Source organism: Perna viridis, chromosome 15 (assembly GCF_037379345.1).
Source record: "Perna viridis isolate PV_CMFRI_1.1 ecotype Kerala chromosome 15, ASM3737934v1, whole genome shotgun sequence".
Lineage (NCBI taxonomy): Eukaryota > Metazoa > Mollusca > Bivalvia > Mytilida > Mytilidae > Perna > Perna viridis.
The window spans coordinates 2776432-2792394 of NC_142459.1; the positions used below are offsets into that span (position 1 = coordinate 2776432).

General features: G+C 31.8%; 1 protein-coding gene across 6 annotated transcripts in view; it reads left to right on the plus strand.

Moving 5' to 3' along the window:
* The window catches only part of LOC148596518 (uncharacterized), a 54008-nt gene extending 38312 nt beyond the window's left edge, over positions 1–15696 (plus strand). For 5 of the 6 annotated variants that reach the window (XM_088563680.1, XM_088563684.1, XM_088563683.1 and 2 more), the window contains 13 exons: positions 124–237; positions 986–1099; positions 2591–2704; positions 3534–3647; positions 4317–4430; positions 4868–4981; positions 5564–5697; positions 6243–6384; positions 6779–6906; positions 8184–8328; positions 8986–9104; positions 14925–15090; positions 15582–15696. In XM_088563680.1, the coding sequence (XP_088419806.1) occupies positions 124–237; positions 986–1099; positions 2591–2704; positions 3534–3647; positions 4317–4430; positions 4868–4981; positions 5564–5697; positions 6243–6384; positions 6779–6906; positions 8184–8328; positions 8986–9104; positions 14925–15090; positions 15582–15601 (1538 nt within the window). In that variant the 3' untranslated portion in view covers positions 15602–15696. Of the gene's footprint in view, positions 1–123; positions 238–985; positions 1100–2590; positions 2705–3533; positions 3648–4316; positions 4431–4469; positions 4560–4867; positions 4982–5563; positions 5698–6242; positions 6385–6778; positions 6907–8183; positions 8329–8985; positions 9105–14924; positions 15091–15581 lie in introns of those variants that run through there. The other variant, XR_015919112.1, reaches the window with a different exon arrangement.
* The last annotated feature ends 267 nt before the right edge of the window (positions 15697–15963 follow it).

The following is a 15963-nucleotide window of genomic DNA, read 5'->3' on the forward strand; positions in this document are numbered from 1 at the left end:
CATACAAAGGTGCTGATAGAATGTTGTAAAAAAAGAAAAAGTGATTGAAATAATTAAGAATATATAAAGCTAGCCATTTTCGTTTTCTACATTCACCTATGGATTTCTTGTGACATTTTTAAGATATTGACGAGTGCATAAGTCTACCATGTCAACAGAATGGAACATGTTACGATGGTGTTAATAAATATATTTGTAATTGCATGCCTGGTTTCTCTGGTCAAAACTGTCAACAAGGTATGTGTTTATATAGAAATTGTATGAAAAGAAGGAAGAGAATGATTAAGTCATTGTTTAAACACAACACATGTTGTGTTCTATGTACATCTCGTTAAATGATTAAAATAAATACAGAGATAACAATACAAATCGCAGTATTAGTAATATAAATATTTTATTTCAAAATATAAGGTACAAATTACTGCTCACATCAATCTTCAAAAATTCAAATGTTCTTCAAATGAGTTAAAAACTCCAACGAAAACACCTGGTCCATGCTCCCAGTTTTTAGTGGAGTCCGAGTTACTCATTTGCTTTTGTTACTTTGTATGTATGATTTTAGTTACTTTATGTTCTTGTTGTGTATTTCTGTTTTCCATGTCTGGTCTTTGTCCCTGGATTACATTCTTTTGATTACCGCTATAACCTTGGTTCCCTTGATTACTCTTTCACGGGTACTCTTTTATACTCTAGAACTACTTAAACAAATATCGAAATTTAGAAATAAATAGCAGTATATTTTAATGGACTTTTTCCTGCGCAATGACCCAATTCTCCAATTTACAGTCTGAATAATAGAGTGGTACTAACTAAAAATATAAACGTTTCATTCACTCAAAATGTAACGATATGTTCCCCAATTATCCCTTTATTAATCCCTAATGTAGTCTTTGTAATTCAGAAAAATACGCTTCATAACCATGATAACTTCCAAGTAAAATTCATATGTTTATCATTCGAATAATTTGCAAGTTTCATTTTGCAGACATAAACGAATGTGCTTCAAGCCCATGCCAGAACCATGCAACATGCCTCGATCATGTTGATATGTACAGATGTCACTGTAAACCTGGTTTTACAGGTGTTAATTGTGAAACAGGTGAGTACACATTGCAATTGTGTTTCAGAAGAATACCTTCATGTACATATTTTAAGCTGCACTGTTTCTAAACATGCGGAGGAAGTCTATCTAACCGGTGCTCCATATCTATGTTCCCAGTTCTGAGAAGAGTTCCAGTTATTCATTTACTTTTTGGATCGTTTCATTTTGCTTTCTTAATGTTCCTTATTGTATGTGTTTTGTGTTTCATTCTTTTGATATTTGCTTAAATATTGGTTCTCTTGATTACCTTTCGACAATTAAGAAAACATTAATAAAGTGATTTAATGCATTGTGAGTAAACTCTATGGTGTTTACTTTGAATCTGGTGAAAACACTTTATTCGATGACTTAAGACGGATTAGTACACCCTCGTTCACTCATATGATTATAGCAGAAGACGGTATTTGAAATGACCTGATAATATCGATATTCAATCTTACGATTAAGTGAGAACTTAACTAAAAATTAATCAAGGTTCTATCGAAAATAAAAAAAGCAACCCAGGAAAAAAACTAGACGGGGAAAATAGGCACATAAAAGTGATGGGATGACTAAAATAACATGCTCGAAGGAAAAAAATATTATGACCAACTCGGATTCCACTGATACCTGAGATTATGGACGAGGGGTATCTGTAGGGTCTGCGTCCACTGCTTTCCTAGACAAACCCGCCAAATTGCTCATAAAAAATCAAGTTCGGGATAAAATGAAACATTGAAGAATTCGCTTCTCATGGTGCAAATAGATACATCCTAACAATCCATGAGTTCATGTCACAACCATAAAACTTGTTTAGTGATGACTTCAATCGTGTTGCATCACAAGAAAGTTGGGCAAAAAGTTAAGTGCGGTACAGAATGTCTGCGTAGTGTCAAATTCTGGTACAATGTACGAGTTGTGATATGAAATCTCAAATATGTGATAATGTTAAAGAATTTCCATTCATTGAACCAATTTTAAAAGGAAAAATATCATTTAATTTTTTTAAAATGAATTTGGATTCAGCATTTAGAATTTAGCCTTTGTTGAGAAATCCATGGAAATTACGAAAATCGAAAACCCTCGAACACTTTTATTTTCATAGGACACATGAGATCTATTATTTATGTAAACAGTTTAATAAAAACAACACATAGATATTTATTTACAATATTTAAAAAACAATTTTTGAATATTTTAATTGAATATTAATGTATTGTATTCAAACTATGTTTTCTAAAATATATCTACTTGTGGATTCCTACTTTTGTTGTAGGAAATGTTCACAGTAAACAGTTTTGTATGTTGCTTTAACGAATTTTGGATTTATTATTATATATTTGAACTTTAACGTTGTTGATTTGGTAACCCAAATAAATACCGAGAAAAGTATTCCAGGCACAAAAGCTTTTTTAAAAGAAAATAATCTAAGAATATAAATATACAAATGTATTGTTATATAAACTTTATTGTTGTTTATGTATTAGAGATATTCTATTGTTCATTCAGATGTTAATGAGTGTTTTAACAGTCCTTGTGACTACAATGGAACATGTATTGACGGAATAAACAAATACACGTGTAAATGTATCCCTGGCTTTATAGGCCACGACTGTCAGACAGGTAAGTTATGTGTATCTCTGTCTCAGCTTTTACAGGCCACGACTTTGTGATAGGTAAGATACTTGTATCTCTACGTCAGCTATTACAGGTCATGATTATCAGATAGGTAAGAAAATTGTCACTTCCCCAGCCTTTACTGACCACGACAATCAGACAAGTTAGGTACGTGTATCATTATCACAGCCTTTACAGGATACGACTACCAAACATCAAAAATATATGTATCTACATACAATAAAGGCAACGACTAAGAGACAATTAAAATACGTGTTTCTGTATCCCAAACCTTAAAGCGGCTCGACCGTCAAACGTCATCTGGGTATAAACTACAACGAATATTGCACAGGCATGATTCGTGTAACTGTATTCCGGGCTCAACATATGGCCGTCAGAAGATATACGACTGAAATCAGGTTTTCAGTACTTTCATCTCAATACCTTAAATGTGTATTTAAAAAAGGTATAAGTACTTTTTTCTCTATTGTATGTTTGTAAATGTTGACAGAAATTAACCTCACATATACTAAGTATGCAATAAATGATTATAATTTGCTTCAAACTAATTACGTTATCAATAACAATAACATTTTACACTCAACCTTTTTTTCGAATAAGTAATAGTGTCTACTAACATCAAAACTATTTAATCATTAAGAATATGTACAGCATTTGAAGGCGTCTCTAAAGATATATATTAACTCATGCAAACACTGTAAACTGATAGAAACATGTAAATAATTCAGTTATTTTTAGCAACGTTTGAAAGGACATGCTTGATATGAAATATTTTGCAATACTATATATTTGTATCATTATTTTATTCATGTAGACTTAAACGAGTGCGCTTCTTTACCCTGTCTTAACAGTGGAGTGTGTGATGATGGACAAAATATGTATACATGTCATTGCAAAGCCGGATATTCAGGTGTAAATTGTCAAACAGGTATTCAATATCGTAGTCTTCAACTGTTGACTTCCGTTTAAGTCTGTATTAAATCATACGGTTATTTATTGTGGAAGTTCATATTTGGAAAATCCTGTTTCATTTTTTTTATTGAATGATAATTTTGGCAATGTTAAAAAGGTTTGCTTTTATTCCTCTATCTAAAATTGAGGGAAAATTAGTTTCAGAAAAGCAGAGTACGATTACCCTATCGGTGCATCTGGTCCATGCTACCAGTTTTTAGTGGAGTCCGAATTGCTCATTTGCTTTTGTTACTTTTAATGTGTGATTTTAGTTACTATATGCTCTTTGTTGTCCATGTCTGGTCTTTGTCCCTGGATTACATTCATTTGATTACCGCTATAACCTTGGTTCCCTTGATTACTCTTTCAATAAATTTAACAAATGTGGATACCCACTTTCGTTTTTTTTATTGTCATGATATATTACGATATATGTGAAACAGTAACAAGCAATCTGTGGTGTTTCTTTTCTTATGAATCTTATACAAGATACATATGACTATTGTCTTTACTAATGAAAAACATTTTCACCTGCATCAAACACTTTAAGACTTGCATGAAAAAAGTCTGAAAATGAAAAAAAAAACGCTTTCATTAATTTTTTTGGGCAACTATTATCAGTATGTCATTTAAAAAAATCATTCAGATATTAATGAATGTGCCAGTAACCCATGCTACTTCGGCTCCACCTGTCATGATAATGTTAATGGTTACACATGTTCATGCGTGCCAGGCTTTACAGGACTGCGTTGTGATCAAGGTCTGTATGCCACTATTTAAATTTGAATTATATTTACAGATCGTAGATATTCACCAAATAACAATAAAGTTATGGCAACTATTTAAATACGTACCCCGTGTCACTAAGGATTTTGTGCAGCCAGTTGATGTAAGAAACTTAATAACAAAAAAAATGAACCAAAAAATACCCTTATATTGACATTAAATATTTCCTTATCTTTTACATGTTTTTCTTTGGCAACATTAGCATCAACGGACCTTTACCAAAAAGTTAACTGTATACAAGACAAACAAAAAATCAACATATACTGATATAATAAACCAAACCCAAGAACTGATTTTGAGCTATGACCTCATGACTATCTTGTGACGTTTCTTTTGCGATTCATGCTTCTTATCATGCCTTGAATTCATTCTAATATTTTTTAAATAAATATATTGCTTTCTTTTCGTTAGATATTGACGAATGTTTAAGCAGTCCTTGTCTTAACGGAGGCACATGTTTTGATCATCTTCATGGTTACAGCTGTCAATGTCTTGAGGGCGACACTGGACGCAATTGTGAAATAGGTTTGTGCAAAGTTTCATTATAAGCTGCATTAAAATTTGAATAGTCTGTTGTTGAAAATCTTTCTTCAATATTTATTTTTTTTTAAACAGTAGACATCTTATATTAGGTTAGTTAATTGACATTTAGATAAAATTAAATATGATACAAAAATATCACTTCAGTTCCTTGAATAATATATGTCAGTTAAATTTTGCGGATACATAAAGTTGTGATTTAGTATGTCACTCCGATTTTTCGGCTATTTAATTTCGCGTCTTAACGATATATTCTTTAATATTTAAGCACATTCTTGACGATTAATTTCCTTGGTCTCACTTTGCTCAAAAAAATTATGCAAATACAATTCAAATTCCTTACATCGACGCTACAGTACAATTATACTATTATTTTGAACAACTGTGACAACAAATGACATCAAGAACATATACTTAAAGGGAATTTTAATCTAGAAAATTAAAGTTCCAGGTAGTATATTTGTTCACTGTTATAAGATTTCAATTGCAAATATAAATTCGGGTATCTTGGAAACCAAACAATAGTGTTTTAAACGAAAAAGTAGCCTAGAAAAAATGTTTTTACAGGTGTCAGAATATCGGAAGTTCCGACAATAATCTTGGCCCGTGAAAAGACAATAGTGGAGGGAACTGCGTTGGTTAAGATACCTTGTTATGCTGAAGGTATTCCAACACCTTCGGTCACGTGGGAATCCGTAACTGTAAGTTAAGGAGATAGACCTAAGGTAAGGGTCACAACTCTTTCAAAAAATCTTTTGAACGTTTGTTTTCACATTTTAGATCAATCTCATGTAAGCATCAAAGCAACTTAGATTAATATAATTCTTTTTAAAAGAAATCTTGATAGGCTTTGACAAAATTGAATATGATATAAACATATTACTAATTCAAAGAGTTGTGTCACTTACTCTATGTCTATCTCCTTAAATTTCTTCATTTAAGAAAATTTCCATATGAATCTAAGGCTGCCATTACATTGCTTACGTGGAAAAAATGAACATTTCGTTTTATTGTATGTATTAAAATTAAAGAAAAAGGATCTTCTTAAAGGAATCTTATCAAAGGAATTATGTTTGACAAGATATTCAAGTTAGGTTGTTGCCTGGTCATTTTTGTTTAAGAGGCAATCGATGCTCACAAATTACACACCATTGAGAAATTTACTTTGCCTTTTTACTTAATTGCATGTCCGTTTTCATGAACTGTACACCGATTTGATTTTACCAAATTCTTTTGTTTATACCAGGGACAATTTCCACCAAATGTTCGACAACTAGGGCATTACCTTCTGTTTGAGAATGTCATTACCTCTGACAGTGGATATTATACGTGCACGGCAGTTAATCGTGTAGGACAAGATATAAGACCAATTAACATCATAATCAAAGGTAGAATATGATTAAAACTTCTTTTGTGAATCATTAAACAATTATAACGAGCATTTTAGATAAAATGTAGTAGTCGTCCATAGACGCGTTCGTGGCTTACAGATAGAGAAATCAAGAAACCAAGATTCGACTAGTTAATAAAAATAACATAATCCAAGTCATTGCAATTTTTTAGAAAACTAATTTTCGTTTTAGTTCAGTGGAACATTTGCTGAAGCACTTTAATTTACCTCACCTTTTGACAAGCACTTACTGAGTGTTTAAGATGTGCATCAGAAAAATAAGAAGCCATACTTACTTAATACAAATATCTACACCCATGTCCAGAAAACAGTTAACTACCATGAGACCTCAGTATATAACATTAAAATGCTAACAATGCTGTTTATCTTAGATCGACCGAGGTCAGTTGCTCCACAAATAACATCATTAGATAGAGTAGCGGCTAAGTATTGGACAGACGCCATTCTGGTTTGTAATGTTACTGGTAACCCAACACCAACAGTGAAGTGGTATTATCAGGTCTGTACTTCACAACGCCAACTGTCAATTTGTATTATAAGGCCTGAACATAGCGCCACAAACAGACAAATGATATTATCAGATCTGTGCATATCAACACCAACATTTAAATCGCAATATCAGGTCTGCACAACGCAACACCACACTAACAATCACATATAATATGGTCTATACATAGCAATATCAAATAATTTAATCACGTTTCTTCAGAACATCACCAATTGTAAATTAGTTTCATCTGTACGTGACAACATCAACCGCCGAAGGATATTATCCGATACAGCTCCTAAGTAGCACTTCTGATAAGAATCATACAAAATGTGATTTATGATTGGAAAGCCTACATTTTTCTTATTTTTTTTATATTTTGCTTAAAATGTTATAATGAACAGAAGTTTACTTTTGACTTGTCTTATAACCTTTGTTCTTAGAATATAAAAATTATATAGAACACACTGTAGAATTTCAAATCTACGACACTTAAATACAATAGAAACTGGTGGATTTCAATATGGATTATCTCCTAAGATCAGACAGAAATTAACGAATAATTATACATTTCTTCATATAGACCTCTAAAACAACTCAAAAACAGAAATAAAAATGTGTGACTTTTTTTGGGATGTTTCACATATTATAGAATTTGCATGATTCGTACAAAGACTTCTACTTAAATAAGAAAACGTTCCAATTTATATCAATTAACATCCCCTCAAAGAAAAAAAATCCCGTAAAAGATCACTTAATTTTTTGTTATAAAAACATTACAATCAAATTGAATATGAAGTCAGTACACGACAACATAATCGGCCAACAGCAATAGGCTATTAGAGAAAATAACCTTATTTTCATCTGATAATTTGAAAAAAAATCATTCATCAAATATTCTTGTTTTTTTTTTTTTTTGGTTTTCAGGTTTGAAACATAATCTACTAAAAAACACTGTTTTCTCAATGAAAAATTAAGTTGAATTATGTTAGATATGAATTGTATGGAAATCTTTTGATAAAAAACATTTCGGCTCGAAAACATTATAGCTTCACTAAACCTAAACAAAGCTACTGAACTTTCACTGTTTGTACCAAAAATGATAACGGCCCATTTGTTCGTTCCTCTCCACTGTTTACGACAGTTTACTTTCTGTATTCATTTCAATAACTTTGATGTGCATTTTTTATAGTCCTGGCATTAACTTCTTGTTAGAGGATTATATCAAATTTGGAAACGTAGGACTGTCTTTTCGGCATGCTAACATACATAAATACTTTTCTTTAAAGGATCGTACCTCTCAGTCTTTCAATGTCACTGGTGAAGTTTTAACGATACACAATGTCACTAAAGAAGCCGCGGGTTTGTATACATGCACAGCCAGTAATGTCGCCGGTTCAAGTCATAACAACATTACGCTGAAGGTCTTGACTGGTGTGTATAAGTTTGTGAAAAGCAATGAATGTTTTCATTTTTGTTTTGTTGCTAAAAATATATTTGTACGATATGACTAGAAACATTATATAAAACCGACGAAAAAATAACGAAAGACGAAATTATGTAATGAATATATATCCCCATCCCAGATTAACAAAATTAAATTGTAATTAATCTAGAATAAACACCTGCGGTAATTTGTTAAAGACTTTATGAGACACAAATATCTGTGAGAAAAATGGTATAACTGCAATTTACCTATTAAAGTAAATAGAGACAAAATTTTCATACCATTTTCATGAAAAGGAGTATAATTTCATTGAAAAGCATTATTTTTTTGCGACAGATGCCTTGTGAAAGACCTGAATTTTCTGAAATTTAACGATCATTTTCAAACAGAGATCAAATAGAGGAAATTAAAAAAAAAGGATCTCAAGTGAAAATATACTTCGTAATCGTTTTGTATTTGAGAGTGTTTCAGATGTTCTTTCCAGTTTGTCTGATTCTTACAAAGTCTTACCATAAGTGTTTGACTTATGAATAAAATTGCTTATTTTGTTTTTTTTTTGTATCAAATTCGTTATCTACATTTTACAAAATACATGTAAAAAAATTACAACAATGCTACTTTAATTCATAAGTGGAAATTTTCAGCTCCACCCACAATCGTTAAAGTACCGCTTGCCTACTCCGGAGATGCTGGTTCTGCCAAAAATTTTACATGCAAAGCAACAGGTGTTCCCAAACCTCATATCACGTGGTCATATGAATCGGTAGGCATTTAGATGAATCATTACGTTAAGTTTTTATTATACGACAAATGTTTTTATTCCTTTTGTAGACAGGAAATAATGTAAAGTTAGAGGAAAGTGTGCTTTTAAATACCAATCCTTATAAATACAGACAATGATATAGTGAATCATAGTGCAGAAAAAAAAACATTACAATTGATGCTTGCTACTTGAAACTACGAACACCATTCTGTGGTGTAATTATAGTTATTTTACATTTAGATCTGTATTTTTGAGAAATGATTGTATTTATCTTCCATTTAAACAATATAAAGAAAAAACAAACAAAAACAAACTAAAAAACAAAACAAAACAAGAAAGTGTCAATTTCATATTTCTGTATAATTGTTTACCACAATAGAACTACAACCGCAGAACAATGCAATATGTATTTGTGTCTTAACTGGACATGCGTGAATCACCACCTGTACAGTACCGTAAATTTCAGTCAATTTTCAATTTTCTATTCGTCTCATTCATTTCTCAGTACCGTGGTTTTCTGTCGTTGTGCGGAACAGATTACCGATATACGATTATTTAATAAAAAAATCGTTGTCGGAATTCAACTTCATTAATATCGTGTTAATAAACAAAAATCACGCCCAAACTGAAGTTTGTTTACTGGATCTTTTGTTCGATTTACCGAGACGAAAATAAATGTGAACATTCAAGCGCGTAACTGATACCATCGATGAAAGCTTGTGGTCACTGGAAACATCGCCGTCGACATTTTGCAATAAAAGTCATTTTAAAACAGATAATGACAGCAACACAGACTATACTAGAAGAGGAAAAAATATTCTTTTAACAAATTCATAGAAGAACCGGGGCTTGGAATTGAATGTTTGATGTTTCATCATGTTTGGGACAAGTTACAAGTTATGATATTAACCCTCCACTTTGGGTACTATCTCTCATATTGTATTTTTATCATATTTAAGCTCATCCTATCGGTACAACTGGTCTATGCTGCCAGTTTGCAATGGAGTCCGAATTGATCATTTACTTGTGTTACTTTGTATGTATTTATATTAGATACTTTGTGTTCTTGGTCGTATTTGTCTACTTCCTATTCAGGTGTTTGAATTCCTCTAAAAATTTGGTTCCCTTGATTACTCTTTTACCCACTTTAAAAACTAAGAAAATGTCTCCTTAATATGCAATATTGCTAACCGTGGGATTGTTTCTATAACTTTTGCCGTTTACAAAGGAAGCATATGGTTATTGTAAAGTTACAGGTCCAATATTTCTACTCCATATACTCATTATATCCATCGAATTTTTAATCTGACCGAGCAAAATACAAAAAAAAAAATTATTTCGACTAAAATATTTAAAAACCGCTAAATTTTCAGGTACTAAATTACAATTATGTTTATAAAAAGTTAACCTTCTCAGTAAAGATATTGCAAAATTATGAGTTAATCCCACTTTCAACTCAACTCTGATTTTTAATTTAAAAAAAACCATATGAAGGGTAGAATCATAAAAAGGGGTAACCCTTATTTTAGGACTTGTTCACGACCTGTTCAGAGATTCTAGAAAAAAAAATACTCTTGCTGCGGCTGGAACCTTGTCCAAATATCTTAATGGTGACTATATAGGTTTATGATATTTTGATGAAGCGAGAAGGTGGATAAAAAGATTCTATTGGACTATAATAAATTAATCATCAAGTATTCAATGATTGATTGATTGATTATTGGTATAAAACGCCCGAGCAGCAATATTTTAACTATATTCAGGCAATGTAAAAAGGGATGGGACACAAGGATAAGGGGTCGACAAATTTTGATTGCCACTAGAAAAAGGAGGGATGGGCAGGGTCAGGCAATTTAGTCTCCTGCGGCGGATCGCAAAGGTTCCTACTCCTATCGAATACCACAGCGGGGTTCGTTAACCTCAATTTCGTTTATTTTGAACATATTGGTAACAATGTGATCAGAATGTTTTTTACATTAACAACTTACTCATATTTGTTCAATAGATTTATTATTATATAATTAATCATATGTTTATGATTAATTATTATATAATTAATCATAAAATATATGTGAAACACATATATAGTTTTTTATTTGGTGTGGATATAATTTTCTGGGTACAAAATAAAATGTATAATTCTTAGTAGTCTTTTTCTTCCACCACTACAACTAATATTTGCAATTATATAGTCAATCGGAACACCCGACCCTTTCTAGTTACACAAAAAAAGGCGGATGGATCTGTCCGGAATTTGACCGATCTGATTCTAAAACTATAGTTAAACTGATTAATTTTTTTACCATTACTTTTTTCGTAGCTCCTCGCTTCGCGCCAAAATTCTTGGATGAGCTCTTGTTATTTCTAGTGCTATCCAATCAAATGTTTTAGCGCAACAAGGTGAATTGAACTACTTTGATTCGTCTAAGTCTATTATTCCGACATTTTTTTCAGGAAGAAATTCTTCTTTCTGTATCCGAGGTTATTTTTTAGTGTAGCAGAAATGGCCGAGTAGTTCAGATTATTACATAGTATCATTCATCGTTATCGTTGTTGGTGTCCTTCAACTTTCATTTATGTAACCTAACTTGGGTACAATTTATCAGATTATAAAAAGATTGACACATTTTTCCAATATTCATATTGACACAACTGGATCTTTCAGTTTTGAAGAATTTTACCCCAACCCTTCGAAAAAAGGGTTATTCCAGTGGGGGAGTGAATAGGCTACTGTAATTTTTTATTTCTTTTTATTCTTTTGTTAGTGTGTTTCTTTTTAAGTTCTGGTTTTATACGACCTCAAACATTTGCGGTTGTATAATGTTATGACACACACGTCCCCAAATATGCTAAAAACAGACTGCAAGGGGTTGAAGTCCTGCAAGACTTCCTGCAATGTCTAGTTATGTTTTAAGTGTAATATTATATGATATATGTACTGGTATATGGTAACTACTATTCAATTTGATCAGATATGTAAAGCATTTATAATATTTCAGGCTTATTCATATTAGATTTCATGGTTGTAATATACTGTAAACTTATTAATTTCAGCTGTGTACTAATGTTTGCTATTTTTGCGTGTGCATCAATAACGTGAAAATTAGTACCCGGAAAAATATAATTCAAATTACTAAATATGTTGACCGTTATGTCATGGTTTCCACAATTTTATAGAAACATCGTCGGAGTAAGGATCGTTTAGGTATGAATTTACACTAAGTCTATTATAAAAATGTAAACGGTAAAAGTATGTGGTTTATATTTCAGGCACAGGTAATTACCGATAAACGTTACTGTTAAATACACACGCTGATAACTGTCAATATAAAGTTAATCCGTAAACATGCAATTAAAGTGTCAAAAGTTAATCCCTACAATAAGCTACGGCTTGGTCAACTAAGTTATTTTAAGTTTTAATTAAGAGTGCACTGTTGATAAAAATGACCTGAAGAAACTATGCATGTGGACTTTTTTTTATGTCGTATTAACGGCAGCCATTAATATATTTTAATTTATTGAAATATTAACGGTAACATAACAGATCAAAATTGGAATCACACACTGCTGAGACTATTAAAAACTTCATTTTATCAACCTTGAAAACCGCGAAAAGTAATACCCACGAACATGTTGATTTTTCAGAGACCGCGAAAATTAGCTGCCGCGAAAATTAATACATTTAGAGTACCACTAAATGACATAACTAAAAGGAAGTCTGGGGTTGATTTCGGGAGTGTGCCTTAAACCGCTTAGGAAAAACGAACCAGAAAAAAGAATTTACATGATTTCCGAACATAAACTTGTAAATATGAATGAATCTCTTTGAAATTGCACCACAAGGTGTCATGCCACAAAGGGAAGGCTGGGATTGATTTTAGGAGTTGTGCTTATTGAAGAATAAGGGGAACACTGTGGCTCTGGTAAAATTCGTTTCCTGTATCGAAATTGAATCGCAATTAAAATTAACAAGTGAATGAAGCTTGAATGGTTTGTTCATACTTGCTCCAATTTTTAGGGTTCGACCTCTGTTGTCGTATCATGCATCGCCCTGTGAAGCATATTCTTTGTTACGACTCTTGGCAGGTTTTCAGTTTGCTTCAATGTCGGGACGAGTGCGGCATGTGTTCACAGCTGTCTATATTTCCATGTGTTAAAGTATTTCTAAACCCTTTTGAGGTATTATAGGTGATTATGAATATACTTCCTTTTCAAGGTATCACCCTATTGCAAAATATTTTTTTTCTAAACTATAAAGTTTCTGCTTGTGCATGGCCCTCTTCTTTTATTTATGACAAAAAATGAAAGTTATTAGTATTTATTATGTGGTAGATAAACGATTTAACATAACATTAATGTTTTTGTGTTAAAACCTGTTGGTTTTTCGAAATATAAACAAAACTGCTCATTTAATTGTGTCATTTCTGTATTGGATAAAAATTTGTAACAAAAACAACAATCAAGTTTTATAATGATATGTTCTTATTCGAACAAATGAAAACTCACCTGAAATCCAACTTACATGATCTCAACTGTATTAACGAGAAAATAAATGTGAAATCAAAGGAAGGAAACCAGACCAAAATTCCTCAAAAACAAGTCTTAAAAAGATGTTTGGAGCTTGGACTGCATAAAATAGTAAATTGATATAGAACAAGAAACTTTAAAAGAAAGAGACAACAATACACATATTCAACGAAACCATAAAATCAATACACCAAAGTTGAAAAAATCAGAAAATGTCATGTTTCCGTTGAATTGAAAAAGTACTAATGAACGATAGAAGAACAAAGTACTGAAAAAGTGAATAAATTTCAATAACAAACGACTAAAATTTAAATACTGAAATATGACTGAAATTCAAAGTACTGAGAAATGAAAAAAATTGTTAGTACTAAAATTACCAAACGAAAATCCTAACTGAAATGTCTTGTGAAAGAAACGTATAGCTGTATTAAAAGTACATGAACATTGTAGTTAAATCCCTGTTATAAAGTCTCTAATATGCTTCAGTCTCAATATTGGGCCATTTTCTGTAGCTAGCGTAGCTGAGGCTACCTTTCCTTACCAATACTACACCAGGGTTCTTTTGCGTTCAGGTTTTCCGTATTATGGCCTGACAACCCCAAGCACGTGCCATGCAAGGGGTACCTAATTCCCTGGGACACAACCCAGTTGCTTTTTTGGCAGAGCGCCCTAGACCCCAGTCAGTGTTCTGAGCGCCATTCAGTCGCCTCTTATGACAAGCTTAGTGCTGCTGCGATCTTATTCTTTTGCTAAACGGATCCGCATGGGGATATTTGGGTCAGAGTTCATTGGCCATTTTCAGACAATCTTTGGGCATGAATGATGTAGATTTATATTCTATTTTGGCCATTATGTAATTCAAAACTAAATGCAATCTTTCTTTTAAACACTTGTAACATCACATGACCAAAACATTAGAATTGACCCTTTATGTTGATCATTGTTTTACAGTTATACTTCCTATCTTGTTTCCTTTTAGTAGTTTTGTTTTAGTGTGTTATTTTCATTTCCAGTCATATTTCAAATTTTATCGGTATTTTGTGATCTTTCATTCTCTGTCAAAACATTTTGAATTAAATTTAAACCACCGGTTAAGTGTAATCCAAACTCATATTTTTCATACAAATAAATAGCTTAAATTCAGTGATACACTATCTCCAATCTCCATTCACCATAGCAACAAAATTAAAAGAAATTGTATTTGGCTCTTAAGCAGTGTAACGATCCATAGTTTCAAATGAAACTTACTAATGATTTATTGTTTAAACATAAGCATCAGCCATTGTTTTTAAGCTATCCAATGATCCACGTCCCCTGCCATCACATGTTCTGTACGGAAATGGTGAAGTTATACAGATAAACAATTTACAAGACAGTGGAATTATCGTATGTACCGCTACCAATTTATTTGGAAAGACTTCAAAATCAGCGACGATCATCGTTGAGGAATCTTATGAGGGTATGTTGCAAAATAACCCAAAACATTTCAGCGGCATGACAAAAACGATAAAAAAACATTTAACATTATTCTTGGAATTTCGTTGGAACATCCTGACTTTATCAATATCTTGGTAAAATGAGAATATTGCTATATTATTATAATATCAAAGAGAAAAAAATATCCGAGGATAACACACAAAGGATATGAAATAACACTCACCTAGAAACAAAAGTGAATGGGCTACTTTGTATTTCAATAAAAACGGGAGCATTGCCAAAGTGCTCTGATGGGAATAAAATGTTGATTTAGATGATTGAAAAATAGTTTAGAAACGAAAGGATACTCTTCCAATACAGCGTATATACAGAAAAAAAACTCAAATCCGAAGATATCGAAACAAATATGTTTTTTTTAATCGCATCAATCTGTTTCAAATACAATTTACCACCAATAAATGGAATTAATTAAGACATTTCTAGCAATGTACCTTTGCGTTTTGTTTGTTCCAGTGGTTCCAATAATAGGATGAGACTAGAAAGCAGAATCGAACAATGCAGGAAGTTGTAATACACTGCACTAGCAATGCAGCTTTTACAAATTAATAAATAATATGTTAACATAAAACATCCTTTGTCATCACAAAGTAGAATCGTCTACAGAAACAAGTTTTAATTCTAATCCAAATTTCAATTCATAAACCGGAAAAGATGTTTTTTTCTGCAAGAACTCTTTAAATTATCAAATAGTATTTACGAAATCGTTGAAGGTTTATACTACATTATTTAAATGCAGAAACGTTTTTTTTCGACAATAGAAGTAATTTTTAATCAGACAAAAAATATATGTCGCATAAAGAGAAATTCGATGTTTTGTACAAGAAACTGATGAAAA